The 27,969-nt window shown below is 45.4% G+C and overlaps 2 protein-coding genes across 5 annotated transcripts in view; both read left to right on the top strand.

Moving 5' to 3' along the window:
- Positions 1 to 15,522, top strand: part of COPG1 (COPI coat complex subunit gamma 1) — a 33,727-nt gene extending 18,205 nt beyond the window's left edge. For both annotated transcript variants that reach the window (XM_038409847.2, XM_038409848.2), the window contains 11 exons: positions 1,247 to 1,490; positions 2,944 to 3,019; positions 3,466 to 3,569; positions 4,143 to 4,268; positions 4,749 to 4,817; positions 5,767 to 5,909; positions 7,803 to 7,974; positions 9,395 to 9,492; positions 11,646 to 11,784; positions 13,425 to 13,523; positions 14,297 to 15,522. In XM_038409847.2, the coding sequence (XP_038265775.1) occupies positions 1,247 to 1,490; positions 2,944 to 3,019; positions 3,466 to 3,569; positions 4,143 to 4,268; positions 4,749 to 4,817; positions 5,767 to 5,909; positions 7,803 to 7,974; positions 9,395 to 9,492; positions 11,646 to 11,784; positions 13,425 to 13,523; positions 14,297 to 14,427 (1,401 nt within the window). In that variant the 3' untranslated portion in view covers positions 14,428 to 15,522. The remainder of the gene's footprint in view (positions 1 to 1,246; positions 1,491 to 2,943; positions 3,020 to 3,465; positions 3,570 to 4,142; positions 4,269 to 4,748; positions 4,818 to 5,766; positions 5,910 to 7,802; positions 7,975 to 9,394; positions 9,493 to 11,645; positions 11,785 to 13,424; positions 13,524 to 14,296) is intronic.
- Positions 15,523 to 16,904: 1,382 nt separating this feature from the next.
- On the top strand, positions 16,905 to 27,969 carry HMCES (5-hydroxymethylcytosine binding, ES cell specific). 3 transcript variants are annotated; one of them, XM_038411426.2, is made up of 7 exons: positions 16,905 to 17,072; positions 19,079 to 19,275; positions 21,259 to 21,402; positions 22,581 to 22,700; positions 23,623 to 23,783; positions 24,428 to 24,620; positions 26,084 to 27,969. In XM_038411426.2, the coding sequence occupies exons 2-7, from the start codon at positions 19,093 to 19,095 to the stop codon at positions 26,285 to 26,287; spliced, it is 1,005 nt and encodes a 334-aa protein (XP_038267354.1). In that variant the 5' UTR covers positions 16,905 to 17,072; positions 19,079 to 19,092; the 3' UTR covers positions 26,288 to 27,969. The 3 variants fall into 3 exon arrangements, with proteins under 3 accessions (XP_038267354.1, XP_038267357.1, XP_043375532.1); XM_043519597.1 differs by lacking the exon at positions 16,905 to 17,072 and adding an exon at positions 18,541 to 18,740; XM_038411429.2 differs by lacking the exon at positions 22,581 to 22,700 and having other exon boundaries at positions 16,914 to 17,072.

The following is a 27,969-nucleotide window of genomic DNA, read 5'->3' as shown; positions in this document are numbered from 1 at the left end:
CCCATTGTATTTTGACATTACATTCTAAAAAGCCTTGTCTTGTGTCAAAAATCCATTATCAGATGACCTAAAACTATTTTAGTTCTGCTCCCCCTGCTGTTGCAATGAGGGATCATACCTGAAGCCATTCTCTGTGTGCCTTCAGATACAGAATTTCATAAAGGCACTGTTAGAGATTTTCTGAAACCCTTTCTAAATAATCTCCTATAGCACTCAGGACTCCACGTATGCCTGCTACCCAGCTGGCATTAACATCGTCAGTTATGATATCATGTTCTGCCTATTAAAACTTCCCATTTTGGATCATACCAAGACCTCTTATCTTGTACTTTGAAAATAGAATATTCCATTTGTGCAGATTGTGGCTGGTATAATTTTGAAATATGGTTTCAGAGTTCAGGCCACTCAATTTTATGGCTCTTTCATCCAATGTAGCTCCTAATATATTCAGAGCACCCACAATTATGCATGTAAATTATAAGAGGCCATCACTCTGTTTAATCCCCCATTATTCAGAATGAACATGAGTAAGCAATATCTGAAGGTAATCTTATGTGTATTTAGTAGCTAGTTGCAGGGTATGCCAGGGGAGATACTGATCTTTCATCTTCCCACCCTAATGTTTTGTATTTGACTGGCCCTGCAGTGGTTGATTTGATACCTAATGTATTGCCTTTGTGATTCATACTTGGTTGTCTGGTGTGGGAAGAGGGATTATTTTTTCCCCCATATGGTTGTTTTATGTAATGATTCTACCAGCAGAGAGGCTCAAAATGGGCCTTTCTTAAAAGGGATGTAAACCCTTCAGCTGCAGCCCCTTCTTTAAGGCTTGCTTTTTAATTGGAGTGTTTGTAATTGTTCTCTGTTTGGAGTGAGCTGCACAGAGACCTTGAATATTAGCAGCTCCTAAGTAAGCACAGAAGTAACTCCCAAGTCTCATTGAAAAACTAAGGGCTGTGATGTGCTTCCAATTCCTGTCCTGTTTATAAGAGCTTGACCCAATATGGTTCTGTCAGTGCAATTTTTTTGAGATGCAGTACACCCATGGACGTAGCTGGAATGGCCCAGTGCACTGAGCAGACCTAACAGAGTGGGGCAGTGTTGCTACCCAGTTCCTTTCAAACACAGGTTAAAAGTCAGCGGTCGAGGATGTCTCTTTCTAACTAAATCCCTCCCTGGCTGGTTAATGTTCCCAGTTAGAACTTCTGGCCTCCTTTGAATTTTCTCACTGGCCTTTGCTGCATAGGGCGGTTTTGAGTACAAGCGAGCCATTGTGGACTGCATCATCAGCATCATTGAGGAAAACTCGGAGAGCAAAGAAACTGGCCTGTCTCACCTGTGTGAGTTCATTGAGGACTGCGAGTTCACTGTCCTGGCCACCCGTATCCTCCACCTGCTGGGGCAGGAAGGGCCCAAGACCAATAACCCTTCAAAATACATTCGCTTCATCTACAACAGGGTCGTCTTGGAGCATGAGGAGGTCCGTGCAGGTAAGGTGCAGGCCTAGAAAGATACATGTCCTTCAAGGTTGAGTAAATTTCTGTGACTGAACTTCAAGTAAAGGGATCTCAGTGGGCTAATCCACTTGCTTTTTACCTTCTGTGGAATGAGTTCAAATACAATTTGGCACTTGGCTTAGTCCCTAATACCCCTTTGTCCATAGTAAGAAAACTTCAACATCCCTTAGCAGGAGTGCTGGTCTCCATGTAGAGGAATATACAGTGGGCAGGTTTTGATGTTTTGGTTGAGATGGGTGGAGGAAGATTTGCCAGCACTTTGCTGCACTATGCCTGGCTGTGTGTTCTACGTAAGAATGGCCACAGTGGGTCAGAGCAATGGTCCATCTAGCTCAGTATCCTGTCTTACAACAGAGGCTGGTGCCAGATGCTTCAGCGGGAGTGAATAGAACAGGGCAGTTTATCGAGTGATCCATCCCAGTCCCAGCTTCTAGTAGTTAGGGGCTTAGAGACACCCAAAGCATGGGGTTGCATCCCTGAGCATCTTGGTTAATAACCATTTGATAGACCTATCCTCTATGAACTTATCTAATTCTTTTTTTAACCCTGTTATACTTTTGGCTTATACAACATCCCCTGGGAACAGGTTGTTTGTGCATTGTGTGAAGAACTACTTCCTTATGTTTGTTAAACCTGCTGCCTGTTAATTTCATTGGATGACCACCGGTTCTTGTGTTGCATGAAGGGGTAAATAACGCTTCCCTGTTCGCTTTCTCTACATCGTTCATGATTTTATAGACCTCGATCATGTCCCTCCTCAGTCAACTCTTTTGCAAGCTGAACAGTCTTAATGTTTTTAATCTCTTCTCACAGAGTCATTTTTGTTGCTCTTCTCTATACTTTTTCTAATTCTAATGCATCTTTTCTGAGATGGATAGACCAGAACTGCACGCAGTATTCAAGGTGTGGGCGTAGCATGGATTTATATAGTGGCATTATGATATTTTCTCTCTTATGAGCCATTAGGAAAGGGATAGATAATAACATTAACTTTTTTTATTGCTGCTGCACACTGAGCAGATGTTTTCAGAGAACTATCCATGATTACTCCAAGATCTTTCCTGAGTGATAACAGCTAATTTAGATCCCATAATTTTGTATGTATAGTTGATATTATGATTTCCAATGTGCATTACTTTGCATTTATCACCATTGAATTTCATCTGCCATTTTGTTGCCCTCACCCAGTTTTGTGAGATCCCTTTGTAACTCTTCACAGTCTGCTTTGGACTTAACTATCTTGAGTAATTTGTATTGTCTGATTGTTTGGAAGGCTTCCTGCTTCTGATTAACTTTAAAAAAATTTTTGCTGTTAGTTTTGTCTTTTGTCTCTAAAACTGTTGCATTAAAATGAGATCACAAAACAGAGGGAACTTCCAGTTGCTAACTTTGCCAGCTGATCCTGTTTTCCTTGCTGTTGTTACAGGTGCAGTAAGTGCTCTGGCTAAATTTGGAGCCCAGAATGAGGATGTGTTACCCAGCATCTTAGTGTTATTGAAAAGGTGAGCTACATAGTCTGCCCTCTGTCCCAGCAGACATTTCAGAGATTCTTCCTAAGAATTTAAATGTTTGGACAAACCTGGGATTTTCTTGACGTATTGGAGCTCCTGACCCACTTGAGAGAACATAATGAGACCTCTGGACTGGCACAGTATTTTGGGTACAGAGTCCTAGAGCCACTATCGGGTATATAGAACACTGCCTCCCATGGCAGGTTCTAATATTGCTGTTGCATTCAGTGCCACAAAATTAATCTGAGAAGCCCAGAAGGGCTGTCAGAAGGAGGTGAACTATCTATTTATTTATTGCCATATTAGTATGATCACCAGTACCACAACTAACTCTATTCTACAGTTCATATTTTCAGTCTCTTTAGGCCACCACCAAGGTAGATCAGTTCTCTGCATACATTCACAGTGCTCACAGCTGGGTTTTGGCTCGCCTTCAGGTGCGTCATGGATGATGATAATGAAGTGAGAGACAGAGCCACGTTCTACCTAAATGTCCTGGAGCAGAAGCAGAAAGCTCTCAATGCTGGCTACATCCTGAATGGTAATGTGGAGGCTTTTCAGAATAAAGCTGCATTTTTTTTACCCAAGGTCCCTAGGGAACAGACTGGTTCCAGGGAGCTTGAACATCCTTCAGACTGTCATAAATCTGTCGATTGTCCAGTAATTGCATGAATGGTAAGGGCAGGTAAAGACATTTGGTAGGTTACCTCTTGATGTGAAGGACACATGCATTTCAGCTATCCTTTCCAAATCTGCTCATATGAATGCCGTAGGGTGGCTGACTTCTCAGGCTGTAGTGCAGTGATGGCTGGGCATCAGAGACCCAGATTCAGGCCCTGAGGAATGTGGTTACAGTAGAATTGTCAAATGCATTCCAGATGTTTGCAGTTTACAGGTTTGCTCTGGGGATGATAATCATTTGCATAAATGTCCTCATAGTATTTTCAGAAATACTGGATTCAGTGTGTCCAGTGCATGAACACTGGGTACTTATGCTTTCTACAGCACTAGCCAATTAAGAAGAGCAGAGATGGAGATTTTAGTTGGACTCTGACTCAATGGCTCACAAAGTTGGTGTTTGCTTTGATTTCAGTGATCTCTCTTCTTTCCTCAGGCTTGACAGTATCCATCCCTGGCCTGGAAAGGGCGCTGCAGCAGTATACCCTGGAACCCTCTGAGAAACCCTTTGACCTGAAATCTGTTCCTTTGGCAACTGCTCTCATCACAGAACAAAGAACAGGTACCCATGGAATAACAGGGGCAGTCCTCTTCAATATTAAAGCTGATTGCTTCCAACATCCCCTCAGGAGATGGACTGGATGGGACCTCATGGGCGTCTTTCTTTCCAGCTTGTGTGATGCTATGAATTGTTAAGATCCATCTTGTTTGAATTTTGGGGTGTTTATTTTCTGTGAAGTCCATGCTGGTAAATTCAGTTGCTCCCAGATTAGGATTCTGTTGTAATCCTCCTGCTAATAATAGTAATCGCTCATAATCCTCACTGAAGCTACTGTTGTTCCAAAGCTATTTTGGAAGTGAAGGTTAGGACTTTGAGTACAATAGGATGCATTACTTGGGGTGAGAGTAATGGAGTCTGTAGCAAGACAAAAAATGGGCTTCCTTCATATTCTGTAGGAGTTCCTATCAAGATGTTTTCTGCATGTGAGCTAGTGATCTTCTCAATTCATTTCTCTGTCCTGTTTTGCTTCTATCCCTGCAGAAAGTATTCCTATCACTGTGGTCAAACAGCCAGAGAAAGTGGCAGCAACAAGGCAAGAAATATTCCAAGGTAAGCAGAACGTGGGGCACCTCTCATTAACCCGGTGTAGGGGGAAGAGGTACGGATATAGCAGTCATGTGATTTGTTGGGCCTGCCTAAATCCTGTAGCCTTTCACCATCTGAGTTGACTCTCATGAAAGGGAAATAGATCGTTGTGCTTCAAGCCAACTTCTAACAAGTGGCGTTATAGTTAGGGGATCTTCTCCTGAGGGCAGGTTATCTCACAAGTGCCCACAGCAGTTTTTCTTGCATATCTGCTGAAGTTTCTGATACTAGCCACTGATAGGATATGGGATTAGATGCACCACTACATGTAAGCAATATGGCAATTCCTATGTTCCTCATCTGGAGGGGATTCCAAACTTGAAGGGCCAACAGTACTTCTGATTTTGCAGGTTATAAATGCAGCAGGAATGGTGAATGTTTGCACTCAATAACCGATCAATACCAGGCCCGGGAGATTGGCTGATCTAAGCCCCTAATTCCTGTATGTGTGGGGTGTTTTGCTTTCTTTCATGTTCCCCCTGCTCATGCACACCTTGGGACCAGGTTTGGGGCCCTTCACTGCTCCTGTCAGAGTGGTCACATTCACTCTGAATCTATCCCTGTGCACAGTATTGGATCAGTGATTTATTACAGAGATGAGCAGGAGTTAATTGAGCTTTGAAATCTCTCTCTGTTCTGGGCACTTTCACTCATATGATATTTGGGATCCAGCTCTACTTTCAGGGCATGCTTGTGTCTGGCTTCTACTTAGGTGAATGGCTGGCATGTCCAAAGAAAGAATTTGTTGCTAGATTTTAATGCCCTAATTAATATATTTAGTTGCTGGTAGCTCTTTGCTAAAACACTTTCAGGTGACTTAACAGGTGCTTCTTAGAGCCTCCGAATGAGACCTGCTATCTGACACCTGGGAGTTCGGAAAAAGAAAAGTTTCTTTCTGTTAACTCTGTTTTAGAGCAACTGGCAGCTATCCCAGAGTTCAAAGGGCTGGGCCCGCTCTTCAAGTCCTCTCCAGAGCCTGTGCCTCTTACAGAATCTGAGACTGAGTATGTGATCCGTTGCACCAAGCATACATTTGTCAACCACATGGTGTTCCAGGTGTGTAGGCTGCTGCTACAGGGTTGTAAAAATAATCTCCTAATTGTTAATTACCCATTGGGCTGTTTCTTCCCAGTGGTGTGTCTTGTTTAGTTCACAATATGTAGCAGAGATATTGAGACCGCTTCTTCCATACTCTGGGCCCAAGTAATCTGAATTTAACCTAAGCATGTGTGCATATTGTACATCTAAAGCAGGGGTGGGCAAACTTTTTGGCCCAAGGGCCACACTAGGGTATGAAACTGTATGGAGGGCCGGGTAGGGAAGGCTGTGCCTCCCCAAACAGCCTGGCCCCTGCTCCCTATCTGCCCCCCCCATGCAACTCCCCCCCCCCCCCCGCTCCTTGTCCCATGACTGCCCCCTCCTGGGACCCCCTTCATGTAACCCCCCCATTCCCTGTCCCCTGCTCCCCCCGCAGAACCTCTGCCCCATCCAACCGCCCCCTGTCCCCTGACTGCTCCCCGGGACCCTGTGCCTCTTACCCATCTCCTTACCATGCTGCTCAGAGCAGCATGTCTGGCAGCCGCGCCGCCCAGCTAGAGCTAGAAATGCTGCTGCTCTGCGCTGCAGGAGCACACAGCCCCGCTGCCTGTGTGGCGGCATGGCTGCAGGGGAGGGGCCGGGGGTTAGCTTCCCCGTCAGGGAGCTTGGGCTGGGCAGGATGGTCCCGCGGGTCAGATGTGGCCATAGTTTGCCCACCTCTGATCTAAAGCATGTACACAGTCACAAGGTGGTGCTGTTCTCATTCATAGTGAGTATGTGGACTGTGGAGGGCTACTTTGTTTATGGGTTGGGAGGGAAATGTTCCTCAACCAGAGGCCTCAGAGTCAGGGTCAAGAAAGGGTGGAGCTTCCTTAATTTGACAGTGTGAGAAGGTTACAATAGAAAGACAGGTCAAGAGGAGAGAAGACTTATATTCATTTAAGTCATGAATAATATATATACTCCCTCTGTATTGCTTGGCTATGCCCCCAGCGTGCTCCCGCTATGTCTGAGGCATTCTTTATGATGCATGTGCAACTTTTCACCTGGACATCTGAGACTCCAAGTGGCCCAGGGCATGAGGAGTTTTGCAGCTAGTTAGTTTATGAAGAGTATGCATATTTTATGCTTACCTAACTTCTTTTACAGAGGCTCTCAAAAGTCTTTACAGAGACACACATGCATTATCTACATCCATTTTACACTCACGTAAACACACAGAAAGGTGAAGTGACTTGCCTGAGGTCACATAATGAGTCAGTGGCAAAGCCTAAATAGAAGCCAAGTGTCCTGATTTCCCCCTCCTCTGCTCTAGCCATTAGAAGGGCCACCTCCAACTCAACTCTGAGATACTGCACTTGTATTAAATTGAGGAAGGAAAATGTAGGCTATATATATGTCAATCTAACCTTCCTTATAGTGAAGACCTTAGAATATTTTCCCTGGGGAAGTGATGGAAAGCTGTCTTTCTGGAGACATTTAAAACTGCCCTGCACAAAACACTAAGACACAATACTGTACTGAAAGAGGTGAACTACCCTCTGATTCCTCTCAGGCAGAAGGCTAAGATTGAGCCACTGGGCCAGTGTGTCTTTATTTATTTTAAATTTCTTTTCCTATTAAATGTTTACAGAGGTTTCTGCATCCATTTGGGTTTTTAACTTCTCATTTGAAAAAGTAGACATGCCAGCTTCTCTGTGATATATGTCTAAATAAACCTTCACAGGAAGGTCCTTTGACTACACAAGTCGACATCCAGTAGCACAGAGTTTGTATTTAGGTAGCAGATATTGCAAAAGGGGATCGGTGTTAAAATTCATACTGAGCAAGTCCTCTGCCTGAATCACTATCTCCTATTATGTCCATCATTAATGGCTTCAAGCTGTTGCTTCCCTTTCTTTCCCTGTGTAGTTTGATTGTACAAATACACTGAATGATCAGATCCTGGAGAATGTCACGGTACAGATGGAGCCGACAGAGGGGTATGAGGTCATTGGCTACATACCTGCTAAAAGCCTACTGTATAACCAGCCTGGTATCTGCTACACGCTGGTGGCGCTGCCTGAAGAGGACCCCACAGCAGGTAAGCAGCTTGTCCTCGTAGATTGCCATTCCCCTCAAATAACCCATACTGTATTCCCCACACCCTCTGCCCCATGTACAAGCCATTTACTATAGCTGGTAAGTGAACACAGCATCCCATAGCACCGAGTACTGTTTCTCTTCACTACTCTGTGCGATATAGCCTTTCAAGGCTCCCCTCCTGGAAGAATTCTTTCTTCCCACTTCTTCTCCTAGGTTAACTTGCTTCAGAACATTTCAGAGTGAGGCTGTGCACAGCCCTTTGTCTCCCTTCTCCTCAGACACTAGGAAGACTGTTTGGCGTGAATGTAACAATTAATGTGATGCTGGCTACTGACGAGGTCTGTGGGAGCTACATTTGGAGGGTCCCACACTAACAGAGCCTAAATTCCTTTCTTGCCTAATCTAATTTCTTAAAAGTAGTTGTCTTTCCCCTGCAGCATAGGCCTGGGACACCCGTTGCACTGGAAATGCCCTTACCACTGCCCTTAATGGATTTTGCTCAGGCAACCTGTAAAGAAAGGAAGGAAGGATGGTCTGGTGGTGAGGGCACTAGCCTGGGACTCAGAAGACTGGGATTTAGTTCCCTGCTCTGCCACAGATACCACTAGTCTCTCTGTGCTTCAGTTCTCCATGTGTGAAACTGGGATAATAATACTGCTCTGTCTCCCTGGGATGTTATAAGATGTTTGTAGTGCACTTGGACACTATGGGAACGGGGGCCACATAAGTACCTACAGTAGGTAGATAGAAGTTGGAATGCCTTCTAGAATGGGTACAGCTGAGTCTCCAGCTCACTTATGCCCTCACCAATCAGAAAGTGAAATGGCCTCTCTGGACGCTTCAGTCTCATTTGGTTTTCTTTGTAGTAACACAACTGATGACTGCTATACCTCTTTTTTTTGTTCACTGGGTAGTTTGTTTCATCTGGGTTAGTTCATCACTGCCTGTCTTAATTTGTAAAGAAGTATTAATCAGCTGTTGTGTTGCAATGCAGAGGTGACAGCATTTCAGTGGTAGGTGAAGTGACTCCTAGATAATATCTTGAGTATCTCACAGGGGCAGTGAGGCTTATTTAATGAGCATTTCTAAAGTTATTTGAGATCCTCCCATGAAGAATAATACAACTTAATCTAAGAATCTCAGTGTTTTACAAACAATTCTCACAGCCCACTGTATCTATAATCATTTACTAAATCTAAATAGATAGAATGTATACATTTCACATTTGGGAGAGTGAAGCACAAAGAGGGGAAGTGTGACTTGCCCAAGTTCACTCAGCAAGTCAGTGGTAGAACTGAGGATAGAACCCAGGACTCTTCCGGTCCCCTATTTTGAACACTGCACCACACTCCCGCCCATGAAGAGAAATGCATGTCAGATGGTAACGTGAGCCTTTCCTTTGCCACCCCCCTCCCCAGTGGCCTGTACATTCAGCTGCATGATGAAATTCACCGTCAAGGATTGTGACCTAAACACTGGCGAAGCAGACGATGAGGGCTATGAGGATGAGTACGTGGTAAGGATCTGACAACTGGAGCTTCAGTAGGTCCAGGGGCTTTTGTTTCCCTTGTATTTTCTGTGCACCAATAGCCTGTTCCTCTGAAATGTAATCTGGCCACTGAAGCTTTGGGCACTTTCTGTAAAGAGGGGTGTGGGGTTCCTCCCCTGGAGAGACGGAAGTTCCTTGTCATGAGTTTCCCCAGTCTCTGCAGCTGCTCTTCTGATTGTTAGGGCCAAGACACAAATTTAATGAAGCTCTGAGTTTCATAAGCTTTCAAATCTTAGCATGGTTAGGGGTTTACTCTACCTAACCTGGATTACCTTCCTATGAGTACTCTTCATGCACATACCTGGATACACTGGACATCTGTCTTTAAGGAGGCTGTGGTGTCTCCCTCAGGTTGGATTGCCCTGGGTTAGCATGCTGTGTCACACGTGAGGAATGAAGGGTGTTGTCAAAGCTGTGTGGAATAGCTGGCATGGTTCCTACTCACGCCTTGGGCAGCACTCCTGTGAACTAGAACTCTCTGTTGGAGGGTAAATAAAGCTCCTTCTGTTCTTGAACAAGTGCTTTTGACTTTAAAAATAACCTGTCAATGCTCAAAACAGGACAGTGGGCTCCACCAACACAGTAGCAGCTTTAATGAATGGAGGCTGTTTGGCCAGATCTTGCACTGAATGTGTTTCACTTCATAGGCCAGAGTCTGACTCTGGTACTGGGAAAATTCCATTGCTGGCTCTTGAGCCTGGAAGGGAACCTTGGCTCCTTCCTTTTGGCAGTGAGACAAGGGCTGTATTAGGGTTCTGTGTAAGGGCTTGTGTCTGAGCCCACTGCTATATCCAGACAGCTTTTGAGCACAAAACCAATCTTTGTGCTGAGGTCTCTCTTGCTCATTGGGAGCGAAAAGTTATCTTGAGCTTAGCCAACAGATTTGGTTGCTTCACTCAGGGTGGCTTTGTTTGCCTTTTGGAGTAGAAGATGTGATGGGTCTGAACCTTAACCTGTTCTGTTGGCTCCTGTATTTCCCTGCCCCTTCCTCACCAGACACTGTTGAGTATCTGATTGTAGCAACTACTGGGCAGTAAGTCAGCATGAGCTGTAGTAAGAGCTGGTGGAGCTTTCTCCAAGCAGAAGGAATAGAGAGGATTTTCCAAAGGACACTGCGCAGCTAGACGCTACTCTGTGCCAGGTTATACAAGACACTCATCCCTCTCTGCTACAGCACTTGAGCAATTTTAAATAACAACCACAGTCCATCCATTAATTAAATTAGAATAATGAGGAGATTTTGATCATACCCTTGCAGAGGAGTGTTTCCAGGTATATATATGCGCTGGAGAGATGGGCTTATCCGATGAGGCAAGTTCCACCTCCCATAAATGTGGCCACAGCAACAGCTCAGCTCACCTAACATTCAGTGGTGGATTGTATCAGATATGATACTTCCTGAGACAGTCTCAAATGCAGGCATGTACCCTTCTCCATTATGGACTCTGAGATCAGTTCTTCTTGGACCTGGAGTTCTCACTGTGCATTACTGATCTCAGAAATGATGAGCTGGGATGCAAAATATAGAGAAGTTTCTCAGTATTCCAGAAATGTAAACCTTGCATTAGTCCAAGCCCCTGCCTCTATTTGGTTAAATTTTATTTGTGTGTGGTCCCTTCTTTTGGATCTTTGATCTTTGGCAGGTTGAGAGCTGTGCTCGGAATGGGAAGTCCCATCATAAAACCATGGGCATGGAAGAGCTAAAGGCTCTTCCAACTCCAATACCCAATCAAAACAGATTGTACCAAAATATCATTGCTCAAATAAATCAGAAGGGAGACAGGAAGCTAATTCTGAGAAAATCCGTGATCAAAAGTAAATGTCACCATCTTTACCTGTTTCAGAGTAGCAGCCGTGTTAGTCTGTATTCGCAAAAAGAAAAGGAGTACTTGTGGCACCTTAGAGACTAACAAATTTATTTGAGCATAAGCTTTCGTGAGCTACATCTCACTTCATCAGATGCTCACAAAAGCTTATGCTCAAATAAATTTGTTAGTCTCTAAGGTGCCACAAGTACTCCTTTTTCTTTTTGCGTCTTTACTTGATTGCAGTGAGCCAAGTCTATAGCTTTCCCCCAACAAGAACTATCTTATTTCTGTCAAACTTTCTTTCCCTATCAGCTTGAAGACATTGAGATAACAGTAGCTGATCACATCCAGAGGGTTCTGAAACCAAACTTCGGAGCAGCCTGGGACGAGGTGGGTGATGAGTTTGAAAAGGAAGAGACCTTCACTTTATCCACCATTAAAACATTGGAAGGTAAGGAAGTCTCTAACCCCTACAGAACTCCTAGCATTTCTCTGCTTGCAAGAGGCAGTCTGAACTCTGGCCTTTTAGAGTATGTCTGCACTGCAGCAGGGAGATATGATTCCCAGCACAGGTAGACAGACTCGCACTAGGTCAGCTCAAGTTAGCATGCTAAAACTAGCAGCGTGGATGTTGCAGCACTGGTGGTGGCTTGGGCTAGCTGCCCAAGTCCAGGCCCCCCACCCCTCTGGGTCTGAGCTTGAGAGGCTAGCCCAAGCCATGGCCACTGCTGCAACATCCATACTGCTATTTTTTGTGCACTAGCTTGAGCTGAGCTAGCCAAAGTCTGGCTGCCTATGCAGAAATCACACCTCCCAGCTGCAATGTAGATATACCCTTAGAGCTGTGGCTCCCTTTGGTCTGCTGGAGGCTCCTTTGGGCCTCTAGTTCTACACCCTGAAATTGGAGTCGTAGTTCAGGTCTAAGGTCCAATACAGACCTCTTTCTGAGTAAGATTGTGATGGGCCAAATTCATCTCTGGTGTAGGCTCATAGAATTGGATTTGTCCTGTTATGCACAGTATTGGCCTTTCATAACAAAAACCTGCTTTTAATTTCAAAAGAAACCATGTTGGTTTGGTCATTGTTGTGATGGAAACACATCCTACATTCTGAGTATCCTGAGCCTTTGGGGACTGGGAATGGCGTATGAGGAAGGAAGGGAGCACCTCACACTGTTCTTGAGCAACACCCTTTTCAAGAAGGTGGAACATGGTTCAGCCTTAACTCTAGCCGTCCTTGCACAGGAGAAGTTAGGCTACACCTTAGGGCCCAAAAGTAGGAAGGAAGAGTAAAACATAGATGTAATATGAAGCCGGGGAGGAGGGATCCTGAAATGACCTCCTTGTTCTCATCCTCACACTCAGTTTATTAATTTTAAAGACTCTATCTGGGCCTCTTCCAAAGCCCTTTGAAGTCTGTTGGGGTGACAGCTTCTGGGAGTACTTTTATATTGGGCCTTCATCATGCAGTTTTGTGTTGCTCCCTTTAATCATCACTGCCTGATGGGGATTAGTCCTTAGTTTGCTGTCCGTTGTCTCTTCTCTTTGACTATTTCTGTGCTGTCTTCTGTGTCACCTCATGCACGGAATACCCTCCCTGAACTGGTACTCAAAGCTACAACCCTCTCTTATTTTAAATCCCTCCTGAAGACCCATGTCTCCTGCAAGGCCTGAAAGAAGCTCATTGTCTCCTCCATTTTATCCACTTTTATCTCCTCAAATAAGTTCTACCACTGCTGTGCACTATCCTTGCTGAATTACTGTGCAGTCATCTTGATGCTATCCATATCCTCCTTCCTGCTCACCTTTGTTACCCATGCACCCTTGCTGTATCATGTACAAAATTATTATTTATGATTTGTATTGAATTAGTATCCAAAGATCTCGCTCAAGATCAGGGCCCCACTGAGCTGGGACCTGTACGAGTACATATGGAGGCACTCTCTGCTGTGAAGAACTACTTTCTAAGCCCCTTCGGGCAGAGACCACATCTCTGTATTGGGAGGAGGGCCTTACTGTTCATTTGGACACTGTTAAAATAATGATGTTAAATAAACCCATGAAACTGACCCTCTGTTGTTTCTTTTAACAGAGGCAGTCAGTAATATTGTGAAGTTCCTGGGGATGCAGCCGTGTGAGCGATCGGATAAAGTGCCAGACAACAAGAACTCTCACACGTTGTACCTGGCAGGTAAGCTGTTGGGATTCTCTGTTGGGATCTCTGCCCCACCTTATGTGGCACTCTTGGCGACTCTGGGGATACAAAGGGATTTGTCTGTTTTGAGACTGAACAGTAGTGCTCAGGATGTTAGCCCAACTAGTACACAGCCTATCGCTCAGTTGCTACAGCCTCATATAACGTTCATTGACCTGTTCTGTTGTGCTCCCCATCCCTTCAAATTCAGGGCAGCTGATAATGTGGGATCAGAAGAATTACTTGGGGATAGGGATTGGGGACAAACTCAGTCCCTTTGGATGGTTTGAATTGAGTTCAGAACTGCCCTGCATGATCTTCAGGAAGCTGTTACCCCAACCTTTGTGGGAGTCCCTGGATTTCCAGAATGAGGTGAACTGAGGTATCCTATGGGAGATGCAAGGAGGACTTGAGCAACAAACTGAATGTAATTCTAGATGTTAAACTAAAATGCATACTGGGTGAGCAACTGATGGTGCTATCAGAAATGTCTGGATCTTCTCCCCATTTGAATCTAAAATATAAATTTAATTTGTGTATCCATGGGGTTTTGAAAGATTTATACTAGTGATGAACTCATCCGGGTACTGTAATGTGCTACTGTGGGGTTTATAACTATCCAGCTGCATTGGGGATTTTTTGGACTATGTTCCGCTAATGCTCTTTGGAGAATGCACCCTGCTCCAGCCACGAGTATCCTTAGAATTTGATGAATGAGCGAGTGGCATTCAAGCGCTTTATTCTCTTCCCTCTTCCCTTCTCTGTTCCAGGTGTGTTTCGGGGTGGCCATGACCTCTTGGTGCGTTCTCGTCTTGTCCTAACAGACACTGTAACAATGCAGGTCACAGCCCGCAGTGGAGAAGAGCTTCCTGTGGACATAATCATGGCCTCAGTTGGCTAAACTGTCTTTCTGAGACTGCACTCTGACATAAAGGGAGAATGTTCTTGGTTTTCTTGGTTCCCTTTTGTTCCGGAGACTGAATTGGAATCACATTCACTACAGCAGCTTTTATCATTAGTAAAACTAGGACAGTTATTTGGGTTTTTCTAAATTAAAATTGTGGTGTTTTTATGCCAATAGGAGGTTTTAGGAAGCATTCAGTTTCACTTAAATCCATAAACCCCTCTGAAGAATCAGTCCATTTAATACCAAGTTGCTGGACTCCGCAGTCTGGAGGTCCTGTGTTTCCAGGGAAGCCTTTTTAAACCATTCCTATCATGGTAACACTGTATCAAACCTGTTAAGTCACTTGGAATCTGAAATTAGTGTGCTTTTAATTAGCACTAATTTTGCTAGTATTTTTATGTCTTTAAAAGACTCTTAAAAACAGGACACGGTAAATAAATAAAATAATACAATTCCCTCTCCCGCAGGCTATAGAACTTGGCTGCCTTCCGCTATCATCTTCATGGAAAATGGCAGGCTGATCTTCTCCCAGGGTACTTACCCCTCAACACGGTGGGTTGGGATTGGCTGGCTTGCAATTATATTCAGTCAAAGAATGGGAAATAAGTGCCTAGCTCTAGGTTTGCATAACCCTGTCAGAAGGAAATAGTCTCTATAAAGTGTAAATCAATTGAACACACTGTCTGTGTATAACTGGTTTGGCTGTTCACATTCCCGTAGTTATCAGTAACTGGTTTTCCAGTTGTTCTTAGATCCAACACTGAAAGCCTACTGTATAAGTGGTAGAGGATTATGTGATTTTTGGTATGGTGTAGTATCCTGAGGAAATGTGACCAGTTAGATTTTTGAATATGAAAGAAGCAATATGGTGATGTGTAACATCAAACAGTGTGTAATATATAAACCAGAGCTGTTGTCATTCCTCTCTGGAGCCATCATTTTGGTTGTGAGTTTGTTATGCCAGATAAGGGGAAAACAGGAGAGATGTCTGCTTCTAGCACCTGTAATTGATCTTTGTTCTACTCTGCCTGTATTTTTTTATGCGAAGTGTCACCATATAATGTAACATTAAACAAAGTATTAAAAGATCCTGATGGAATTTACATAATTTATTATTGGCCTAAAGGTGTATCCAAAGGCATTGCACCAACTCATTCCTACAAGGCATGTACGACTGGTAGGGAGATTGTCATAGACAATGCCGGTCTTGCATGCTTTAACAGAGTGATTATCTAGGGTAGTACCTATTTTTGTCATTGCCTCTTCTGTTCACTTCTCCCACCACCCTATTGGAGGGGCTCACCATATCCTGTGCTAATACTCAAGGAGTTCTCCTTACTCATCACCTTCTGCATGAGCCTCCCACTTTTGTTTTTTTGTTTTAAGCAAACCTTTGTCTCTCCTGGTCCCGAGGCTTTGGCCACTATAGGGCAACACATGCACCTGTGCAACCTGCAGTGCTAGCCTGAGGTTTCTGCAGCAGTCTGTCAGCTAGGAGAATGAACTTCATATCTCCTCTTACTAGAGTGGTCCTATTTCGCACTTTGCAGCACTAGGGGAATTGCAGCAAAACACAAGGCTGAGTGGGCAGCTGATCATGTGTCCTGCGGGCACAGACCCTGGCCACGAGCGGAGGGTTTGGTTGGGAAGGGTCTTTGCCAGAGATGTGTAGCTGACAGAAGGGCAGGGAGCCAGGAGCGCTCATTCCGCCAGCTCGGGCTGGCACCCGTGCTCTGATGCGGTTAGGATCTGGCCTCACCAGCTCGGGCTGGCACCCGCGCTCTGATGCGGTTGATGATCTGGCCTCACCAGCTCGGGCTGGCACCCGCGCTCTGATGCGGTTAGGATCTGGCCTCACCAGCTCGGGCTGGCACCCGCGCTCTGATGCGGTTGATGATCTGGCCTCACCAGCTTGGCCCGACTGAGGGGGTTACACAGTTCTTTGCACAGGGTGCCTGTGCAGAGCACCACTGGGGGCAGGTTTGTGACTATCGCGTGCATCCAGCGGAGCAGAGCTGGGCCCTAGAGCCTGAGAGTGAGAAGGCAGGTAGAGGTGCCGGTGCCCCTGCTGTCCCTCCCCGCCCTGGACAGCCCCCAAACGCGGCCCTTCCTCCAGCCGTAGGGTGACCAGACGTCCCGATTTTATAGGGACAGTCCTAATCTTTGGGTCTTTTTCTTATAGAGGCTCCTATGAGCTCCCGATTTTTCACATTTGCCGTCTAGTTCCCCCTACCCAGTCGTTACATAGCCCAGCCCGGCGGGGGGCCTCGCGTGGAGCCCGGCTCGCCCGCAGCGGGTGCTGTGAGCTGGGGCCAGCCCGGCAAAGCCCCAGCCCTCTCTGGGGCGGGTCCCGGTCCCGGGGGGCTGGGGCTGGGGCTAGGGCCGGGCCCGGGCCCTGGGGCAGGGAGAAGCCTGGCTGCGGCGGGGCTGCGCCCGCGCTCACCCCCGGGGGAGCAGAGCCAGCCCCTCCCTCGCCAGTCCGTGGGGCAGGCCGCGTGCCCGGGCCAGAGCCTGGCGGGGGCCGGCAGCACCCCCGTCACGTGCCCGCCGCCGCCCACTCACAGGCGGCGGCTGGGACCCGCCCCCCGCCGGGCTCTTGGCGGCTGCAGCGGGCGGGCTGAGGTGTCGGCAACGGTCGGGTGAGCGGGAGACTGAGGCGAGCCCAATAGAAACCCACCATGGGGCCAGCATAGCCCCGGGCAGGCCCCCCCCCCCGCAGTCAGTCTCCCTCAGTCCCTGGCCGGGAACCCCCCCCCACAGCCCCTCACCGGAGACCCCCCCAGTCCCTGGCCGGGAACCCCCCACAGCCCCTCACCGGAGACCCTCCCAGTCCCTGGGCAGGAGGCGGGAACCCCCCCTACAGCCCTCACCGGAGACCCCCCCAGTCCCTGGCCGGGAACCCCCCCCCACAGCCCCTCACCGGAGACCCCCCCCAGTCCCTGGCCGGGAACCCCCCCCCACAGCCCTCAGCGGAGACCCCCCCAGTCCCTGGCCGGGAACCCCCCCCCCCCACAGCCCTCAGCGGAGACCCCCCCAGTCCCTGGCCGGGAACCCCCCTCCACAGCCCCTCACCGGAGACCCCCCCAGTCCCTGGCCGGGAACCCCCCCTACAGCCCTCACCGGAGACCCCCCCAGCCCTCAGCGGAGACCCCCCCAGTCCCTGGCCGGGAACCCCCCCCACAGCCCCTCACCGGAGACCCCCCCAGTCCCTGGCCGGGAACCCCCCTCCACAGCCCCTCACCGGAGACCCCCCCAGTCCCTGGCCGGGAACCCCCCCCCACAGCCCCTCACCGGAGACCCCCCCAGTCCCTGGCCGGGAACCCCCCACAGCCCCTCACCGGAGACCCTCCCAGTCCCTGGGCAGGAGGCGGGAACCCCCCCTACAGCCCTCACCGGAGACCCCCCCAGTCCCTGGGCGGGAGGCAGGAACCCCCCCACAGCCCCTCACCAGAGACCCCCTCAGTCCCTGGCCGGGAACCCCCCCACAGCCCTCAGCGGAGACCCCCCCAGTCCCTGGGCGGGAGGCAGGAACCCCCCCACAGCCCCTCACTGGAGACCCCCCAGTCCCTGGCCGGGAACCCCCCCACAGCCCTCAGCGGAGACCCCCCCAGTCCCTGGGCGGGAGGCGGGAACCCCCCCCACAGCCTCTCACCGGAGACCCCCTCAGTCCCTGGCCGGGAACCCGCCACAGCCCCTCTTCCAGCCCCTTTTCCCCCCACCAGGAAGTCCCACAGCTCCCAGGCAAGGAGCGCTGCAGCCCCCTTCCCAGCCAGGAACCCCCTTACAATTCCCCCTCCCCCCACCAGCAACCCCTCTCGGTCCCCTGACCACCTCCCTCTGGGTAGGGATCCCCAAATCCCTCTCTCTCCAGGCAAGGGCCCCCCTTTTCCATGCTCCACCAGGCAGGCCCTCAAATCACTCTTGCAGTGAGAGACCCCTGTCCAACAACCCGTGACCCAGAGTAGAGATTCCCACTCCCCCTTTCCCAGAGCTGTACTGCCTGGGGCTTCCCCGACTTCCTGGTTCCTGTAGATTTAGATGTATGGTTAAAGTAAATACAGGGGAACAAAGGGCTTCCCCCAGCCTGTATCCAGGGGTCTGTTTCAGTGGATATAGTGGGCAGCAACACCAATCCGTCTTGTTTTTCTTCCAGGGCACTTATTTTTTCTATCTGAGCACCATGTAACAATTAAAGATAACTTTGAGCGCGTGTCCTCCCAGCCTCCCTTGCTCCACTGAATATTACTCAACTGCAATCCTTAGTCATCCCACTGAAAGACGTGTTAACATCATAGATGGGGGGAAAGGTATGGGGGAATGCCCATCAAACTACGTGGTGTGCATTAAATATGACACTTCAGTCTCTTGCCTCTTGTTCTCTCATTTGTTCATTGTATGCTTACTTAGATTATTTAAGTCTTAGTGGCTTTTTTAATAATATCCAGCACACTTTTGGGCTCTGTAAATAATAAAGCACTGACACTTTGCCAGAGAGTGGACAAGGGGTTGAGTTGTAGGGGAAGACGTGCATGTAGTAAATTGCTCCTTTTATATCCAATGTGAAGGTGAAATGTGTTCATGCTTTGTCACCTGAAATCAGATTTGAGGCCATTGTTCCACAGCATATCATGTCCTCTTCTTTTAGGAAACTTGTGAAGAATGTGTGGGCGCACAGCCTGCGCTCTGGGAGCAGATCGCATCCGCCGGGCCTGTGTGTACCGTGATAACCATGGTAGAACAAGACAACCTGAATGGAGAGATGCTGATAAATACAGCCCCTCCTACAACAAGAGTCCCCAGTCCAACAGCCCTGTTCTGGTTTCCCGACGACACTTTGAGAAGGTAACCTTCAAGCAAAACAAAATACTTGGCACGAATTATGGCGCATCATATACAATGACTAGTAGTTTGAAGGGGGGTAACTGTATATTTCACAACTGTACTTGACCAGTTTGATATAAATATCTTTATATTTTGGAGCATTACAGTTTTCGGTCTCTCCAAGCCTTAGTAGTTTAATTTTAGTTCTGTATTTCCAGACTCCTACTGCTAGTATGTGCTTTGCAGGAATTCATACTGACACGTCAGGCTTTTCAGTACACATGCTTGCTGTATTAGTAGTTACATATGTGTTCCTACTTCTACAGTAAAAAGGTGTTTTAAGTTCTGCTGAAATGTCAGGAATTAGGTATTTGTTACAACTGCTTAGATTTGTAGAACCAGAAATGTTTAAAGGTGAAAATTAAAAATATTAACACTTTATCATTCTAACCCAATACACCTGCATAGCATTTGAAAACTACTTCCTCATTTACTTTTCTGCTTAAATACTATACTTAAAATTCCACAATTCTCCTGCAATAGCTGATGAGATCACAAAGCAGAAAAAGATGGTGCTTGAAAAATATCTATTTATTATTTGTATTACTGTAGTGCTTAGGAGCCCCATTTATAGACCAGGACCCCATTGTGCTAGGTGCTATACAAACATAGAACAAAAAAAGATGGTCCTTGTCCCAAGGAACTTACAATCAATGTGTAAGACCAGAGACAACAGATAGGCATAGGCAGACTGATGGAGGAGTACAAGGAAACAATTAGATAGTATTGGTCAGTATGATGGGTAGCGGTCTCAAGCATACCAGAGGCCTAACTATGAACACAAGCAAATATCTGATCATACAGTTGTCTTTATTGAACTACTTTCCATGCTTATTCACTATTTGGGGAGAGAGTGAGACACTTCATTTACAATGTTGAAGCAGAAACTATTGGATTTGTGCTTTTCTTTGCTGCTTTCTATTCTACTTGTAGGCCTGAAAGGTTTTACAAAACTCAAGGCCAATAGAAATGTTTCTGTGTAATTTTGTTCATTGGGAACTTTTTTTTAACAAACCATTTTCCTGTGGTATTAGCCACCCAAACATTGCAGCTTTTGGCTAGCACCTGAGAATCAGAAAGTGAATTTGACTAGAAGCAGAAGTGAAACCCACAGTCTGTTTCCATTGTCCAAACTGAGAAAAAATGCAAAAATGTGAACAGTGAAAGTAAGTTAGACTTTAAAAATACTCAGATTATTAAAACAAAGTTATTTTTTATAACATTTGTAAGAATTTTTTTTTTAAATAAAAAGAATTAAGGAACCTAACAGTGTCCTTTTATAATTATTCACTGCATTGGGGAAGACCCTAAGATGATGATGTTACTGGGACTTTTTTTGGTAGGACAGAATGTGTAATATGCTTAGAGTGGAAGATCTCTGAATAGTATTAGTGAAGTAAAAATTGCAAATTTACTATTATACGCAAATATTGTATTATATAGTGAATGTTCCTTATAACCAGTGGTTTTTATATTTATTTTTGAAAAATAGCCTTATTGCATATTGCTGGGTCTGAAAATTAATCCCTTGCATATTTTCAATGACTTTCTCATAGGAGTAATAATTACTGATTACTTTTGAATCATTTTTCGGTTGCAGTCACGTATGAGCACTGAGTATATTCTCACACCCATACAAAACAGAAGTGATAGAATTGCCAAGAAAAGTAACTAGCAGAACAGCAACTAAAACTTTCTTGTCAGAAAGTAACCTTTCTTCTTAAAATGTAAGATATTACTTTAATAAGTTATCTGTAAGCTCCTCTTTTCTTGTTAGGCTCTCTGCCACTAGTTGTAGTGAGTGAGTTTGCTGTGATCTGTTTGTAGTCTCTACTATATAATGGAGAAGACAGAGAGCTACAATATGTTCTGATTACTTTGAAATTTGCTGTCTGCTCCTGTCTTGTGTACTGGCATGAGGTGCTTTTCTATTTTATGTGAAAGGATGCTGACTCTTCTGAGCGTGTCCTTGCGGCTATGCGCTGGGGACTGGTCCCAGCCTGGTTTAGAGAAGCTGACCCTTCCAAAATGCAGTATAAAACCTGCAACTGTCGCAGCGATACCATGATGGAGAAACTCTCCTACAAGGTAAGTTTACAATATTATTGCATTTAATGAGTCTTGAGAGAAGGAAGATTTTATAATCATCAGCTCCTAGCAGGGCTACTAATGACTCGTAAACCAGAGATCAAAGCCTCTTCCTAACAAGAATTGGCCACCACCACCCTGTTACACAGAAAATAAATCCTTCTGAGTGACGCATTGTAAAACCTAGCATCTCAGTTTCATTGAAACAGAAGAACCCAACAAGCGATAGCTTTTCGCATGCTGTATTTGACCAGGTGGCCTTAAGATAATGTGCTATTTGGTTCAAGTGCAGTTCAGGCTGGAGAAAACAAAGACATTGGTTCTATAGAAAGAAAACTTTGGGAATAAAATGCTACTTAAAATTAATAAAAAGCTTGTCTGTTAAGCCAATTGAGCAGCAGCACAAGGAGCTCCATAGGTAGACTTACCCTGCCCCCTTCAGCTGGAAGGTGGGCATACTGTTTGGTGGGAGTCTATAAGAGGGGGTTCTGTCACACTCTAAATTTTGGAAGGTGAGAACATGAAGGATTATTTTGTCTTACTGCTCATAACCTTCAGTGAGTTAGAAACTCTCGGAATTACCCTGAGTATTACTTGCGGAACACCTCCAACTTAATTTTGGTGTGTGGTGGGTAGTTAGGTGCCTATCTCCCATTGATATTAATGAAAGGGAGTAGACAGAGTGCCAATTACTACAGTGACTTATTTAAAACTAAATCAGACTTCCTGAATGGAGTGGAATAGAATGACTAGATTTCCATCTTGTGCTAGTGTGGAGTTCTCATGCTGCCACCACCATGTATTAATGTATTTTAATTCTTAGGTGGTTAGGGGACACTATCAGATTACTATGTATAAAACACATATACAGGAATTATCTACATAATAAGGCTCTAACTTTATCAAGATCTTTTAATGGTGGCATAGACCCTGATAGCAGAGCATAGTTTTATGTGAACAGAACCCCAGTGTGGACCTACAGCTTTAATGTCTATGCATTTGAGGATCAGTTATAGAATACAAAAAGTGTTATAAAGAAATGTGTTCCCTATACTTCAACCATAGCCTTATCCTCCCCTCCTTCTCCCACCCCAACAAACATGTTTCTTTTATATTAATACCTTCCAAGCTGCCATCTGCTTTGATTTGTGACATGGTCAAATCTTCTCTTCCCAAAGGGACCTCTGGTAAAGGGCAGGCGCTGTGTAGTGCTGGCAGATGGATTCTATGAATGGCAGCAGCACAATGGAAAGAAGCAGCCCTATTTCATTTACTTCCCACAGCCCAAGCAAGAAATGGTACTGGATTCCCAGCAACAATGTTGTTTTAATACTCAGCAATGAGATATAGCACTTTCTGATTTGAAAAGGCTTTAGAAATATTAATCAGTTGTCACTTATCCTGAAGAAAAACATGTTTATTTTATAAATTCCTGCTCACTCCAGCTGTGTTTGTGATTGAGGTTCAGGCATAGGATATTGGAGGCAGTGCAGCTTAAATGTGTGGTGAGGCCTAACTTCCAGGCAGGTGGAAAGAGGGCTTTGGCAGTGATGGAAGATGTCCCGCTGTCATGTAGTCATCCCCTATATATTAAAGTCCTGAAATGCAGAAAGATTAGCTTCTCTTATGTTTGGAACTGTTGCTGTAATGTGTGATGGTACACCCAAAGCTGCAGTCTGTGCATGGCCTTTTGATCTACAGTGTGTTTCCCATCACTCTTCTGACGGAAGGCTTGATCCTGAGAAGTGCTGAGCACAAAGAGCTCCCATTGAAGTCAATGGTCCTTGGTAAAATTTCACAGAACAGAGTTCTGAATAATCTCAGAAACTATTCTCTGCCTGTCGTGCTTTCTCCCCTCGTTATTTATTTTTTCATGGAAATGTAATCTGCTACTGTTGCTTATCCTTTCTCCTCTCCTGTGACCTCACAATAATTTCCAAAGTAACAGTTTACAATGCACAGGTGGAGAATATTGACTTTGAGAGGGGGGGGAAAGTATCAATGCAAGATGAAGTTCCTAATAAAGGTTTTGTGTAAACAGCCCTAGAAATAGGGAAGAGTAATTAAAATAGCAGATGAGGCATGGGTAGCTGAACTACACTGGTTTTGAGTGTTTTCTGTGAGGCATCAAATAGCCTTTAAATATCTTTGTATTGAAATTACATAACACAGGAAGGAAATTAGGAAAGATTGTGATCATTCTGTATCTTTATTTTCCAGGCAGATGGGAAGGATGATGATGAAGAGTGGAAAGGCTGGAGGTTACTCACCATGGCTGGGATTTTTGATTGCTGGGAGCCCCCTGATGGAGGGGATGCATTGTACACCTACACCATCATCACAGTAGATGCTTCTAAAGGCTTAAGTGATATCCATAACAGGCAAGTGAGAATGACTGGCTGTGGATTGTAGAGTTTAGGGTGGCAGAGATTAGTGGCGAGAGTGTGGCAGAGAACCTTCCTTTTACTTCTGTGCTGTGTGGAGCAGGTAGTGTGACTGTATTCCCCTACATACATAGCCTTGGTGGCCAAGAACACACAGGCCAGAAATTCTTCCATGCTCTTTCTACCTGATCCCCCTAGAGAAGTACATTAGAACATTACTGACTTGTTTCAGGTCACTGAATCTTACCCTTGCCATAAATCATTGTGTTTGGCTCCTTGCTGGTAGCAATTAGAATTAAATTGCTCATAGGCCTGCCTAGTGATTGACAGACCCTTTGCCTCCTCTGGGGAAGCAGGCTTCTTTGGTGAAGTTAGTACACTGTGTGCCTCAAAGAAAAACATTGTATTGCTTAGTCCTTTCCTCATGGCTTCAGAAATTAGGTCTGTATGCCTTCGAGCCAGTTCTTAACGTGCTAATAGTTATTGCCAACACAGTTAATCTCCAGAGAGCTGGAATCTGGATTATGTTAATTCTGGATCTTAGTTTGGCTTTCACCCAAATCACTCAGTCCTGCCACGTGGCGGATAAGTTGTGTGTCTCTATGTGGACTTAAGATTTTTGTATCTCCTCCCATGTTTAGGATGCCAGCTATCCTGGACGGGGATGAGGCCATCAGGAAATGGTTGGACTTTACAGAGGTATCAACACAGGAAGCCCTTAGGCTCATCCACTCCACAGAGAACATTGCTTTCCACCCGGTTTCCACTATAGTAAACAACTCCAGAAACAATACACCAGAATGCCTCGCTCCCATTGGGTTGGGACCAAAGACGGTGAGATCTGGTGGTTGACACAAATCACACTTCCCTACCATAATACTGTTTAATAATAATAATAAATAGAATAGTACTTTGTCCTCTGTCTAACTTTCTAGCTGAGGGTTTTGCTGCTCTTTACAAACATTAATGAATTAATCCTGCCTGCGAGGTAGATAATTTATACCCATTTTCATAGATGCATAGATTGTTCAGCCTGGAAGGGCCTTTTACAGAGGAGAAAATGGAGGCTGTAGAATCAGGGCCGGATTTAGAGGCAGGTGACTCAGGCAACCCCCTGGGGTGCCAGGCTTAGGGGGCACCAGGCTCGGGGATGCTGTTTTTGTTGTTAGCGACAAAAGGGAAAATAGAATGTTTGAAGTAAAATGTAAATACAGATTGCAGATCCTAGCATGCAAATTTATCATCTTATATGACAGGATGAATCACGCATGCAAATCATGCATCAAAGTTGTGAAATGGGCTACAAACGCAATAAAAAATAAGGCATTCAAAAGTTTAACAAATGGGGTGGGGCATGCCATAGAATATAAGAGAATAAATCACACGTTTTGTTTAGCTGTTTATTATGGGCTGGCAGCTCACTCAGTGCCTGAGGATGAAAGATAGATTATGCCATGTACGATTCTTGATCTACCCCTTCTAACTGATTCAGGGTGGCTCTAAGAGACTCCCAAATAAGGGAGTGTTATTTACTCCTCATAACACAAGAACTAGGGGTCACCAAATGAAATTAATAGGCAGCAGGTTTAGAACAAACAAAAGGAAGTATTTTTTCACACAACACACAGTCAACCTGTGGCACTCCTTGCCCAGAGGATGTTGTGAATGCCAAGTCTATAACACAGTTCAAAAAAAAACTAAATAAGTTCATGGAGGATAGGTCCATCAATGGCTATTAGCCAGGATGGACAGGGATGATGTCCCTAGCCTCTGTTTGCTAGAAGCTGGGAATGGGCGACAGGGGATGGATCACTTGGTGATTACCTGTTCTGTTCATTCCCTCTGTGGCACCTGGCACTGGCCACTGTTAGAAGACAGGATACTGGGCTAGATGGATCTTTGATCTGACCTGGTATGGCTGTTCTTATGTTCCCAAAGGCAGCCATCCATCCCCAGTTGGAGAGAGGGTCACTGAAGTGAAGGCCTCTCAAGGATTCCCATTCTTTTCCTGCTCTTCCAGAAATAAATCATGTTGTAAAGTGTCAGGATCACTCTGCTTAATATGGTATATTCTTTCCTGAATGGCATTTGGGATTAATCCGACTGGGACTTTCACGGGAACCTTCTGCAAGGCTGTGTAACTGTAGGGAGTGATGCTGCTGCTGCATCTTCCCCATTCTGAAACTGGACCCAGCTTATTGACTTGGTACCCATGTTGGCATTTTCTGATGTGCCTTGCATATATGACCAGCTATTTCTGTGGTTCTTATTTTTCTTATTGTAATTTGTCCTCACAGGAAACCAAAGTCAGCACTAGCAGCAAAATGATGTTGGATTGGGTGAAAAACAAGTCTCCCAAGAAAGAGGAAGGTGATTTGCCCAGATGGTCCAGCCAGTTCATCCAAATCGCTGCACCCAAGAGAACCAGTGCAGGCTTAATGCACCAGTGGCTGAAGAAGGATGAGGGGGATCCTTGTGCAAAGAAGCCCAAAACTCAATGAACTGACTTTCAGTTCTGAGTTCCTAAGTAGATGCAGCGTGTTAGCCTGTTAGATCCTGCAGACTGGTACTGAGACTCCTGTGACCTTGTTGCATTGAGCATTTAAACATGATCTCTTTAGCACTGATGTGATTTTGTAGCTTGTTGCCCTTCTTGTGCTGATGGTTTACTGATTCAGGAGAGCAGTGTTTTTAAAACTTTCTTTCTTGTCTTCCACTAGCAGGGACATAGATTTAATGTGCAATATTCACCTCTCAACAACTTTTTCACAGCAACCCAGTGGTTGGCACTGACCTGCCTTGGGAATGTCTATGGATCAAATACATCTGAGAGGGGCACTTAAACGCAATCCATGCTCTTCCCATTGGATGAGAAATAGAAAAACTGCATGGGATTCTTTCCTGTGGTGGTATTCAGCTGGCTCTCCTGTGTGTTGGTTCTCCTGTGTGTTAATTCTCATAGATAGTCTGTTCTATACAGATTATTTTGGACATTTTTGATGCTTGAGAACTTCTGCAGCTGAAAAATGAAAAAAAGAATCAATGTTAAACTAGTATTTAAATCAGAGACAGAGACCCATTTCCCAAGGCCAGGAAATTCTGGGCTAACACTGCCTTGCTTTGTGTTGGCACAGCAACATGTATGGGCCTCTGCATAAGGGTTCCAGAACAGTGGGATCCTGATGTCATATGTGGGAAGGAGGATGTTCAGGATCCTGGAAGCAAGTGCCATGGGTACTGATGCCTTTTAAAACTGAGGAAGCATTCTATTGTGGAAATGGGGAGGGGTGTGAGGAAGAGAGAAATGCCTTGTTAAGTCAGTTTTGCTGGTGAAAGCTAAAAAGTGGCCTTACCTTTAAATCCTTTTCCATGCTCATTGTCTGTCCCATTTCTGACAGGCTGACCTGCCTTTAAGGAGTCTGTGTGCTATTGTCAAGGGCTGCTTTGAAAACCATTCCCCAGTGGTGTTGTAATATTATGGAAGCCACTAGAAGTATCCCCTCAGTTTCCCATTGTTATAATGTAGTTATAATGTAGGCATGAATCAGTATTTTAACCAGTGTGGTCTAACCCTGCTCAGAGCAGGGTTAGATGACACAGTGGTAAAAATGGCAGCATATTGTCTACACCAGACCTCGCACTGACAGTAGCAACACTGGTAAATTTAAAGAGAAAAAAGTCCTGATGTTCAGAAGTGCTGAGCGCCCACAGCTCCAAATGAAGTCAATAGAAGCTGCAGGTACTCAGTACTACTGAAAAACAAGCTTTAATGCGTTGGCATGACCTTAGAGAGCAGGTTCCTGGGAATTACTGGATTTAATCTGTCTTCTGTGGCAGCCATAACTCCTAGCTTTATTATTTTTTGTGGGGAGTGATGTGGGAAAACTTGTCTTGGCCATAATGTTTGAGCAATCGTTTTGTTAATGGGATTTTAAGATTTAGAGAGTATTTTCTGAATCCTTGTTCCAGAGAGGGAACAATCACTCTTTTGAGTAGGTAGATCACTGGACTGTCACTAAAGTACAAAAGTTTTTTTTTTCGTCTTTGGTCTGGGACTTGAACAAACAGTGAGAGTCAAATGTTAGAGCAAAAACCTTAGCATGTGGGAGCTCTCTGGAGAGCATCACTTATTTGTGTTTGAAATAGTAATTTGTAGAAAATAAAAAGCGATCAGTTGGCTTGT

Source organism: Dermochelys coriacea, chromosome 7 (genome assembly GCF_009764565.3).
Source record: "Dermochelys coriacea isolate rDerCor1 chromosome 7, rDerCor1.pri.v4, whole genome shotgun sequence".
Lineage (NCBI taxonomy): Eukaryota > Metazoa > Chordata > Testudines > Dermochelyidae > Dermochelys > Dermochelys coriacea.
This window is presented reverse-complemented; position numbering and strand designations above follow the sequence as displayed.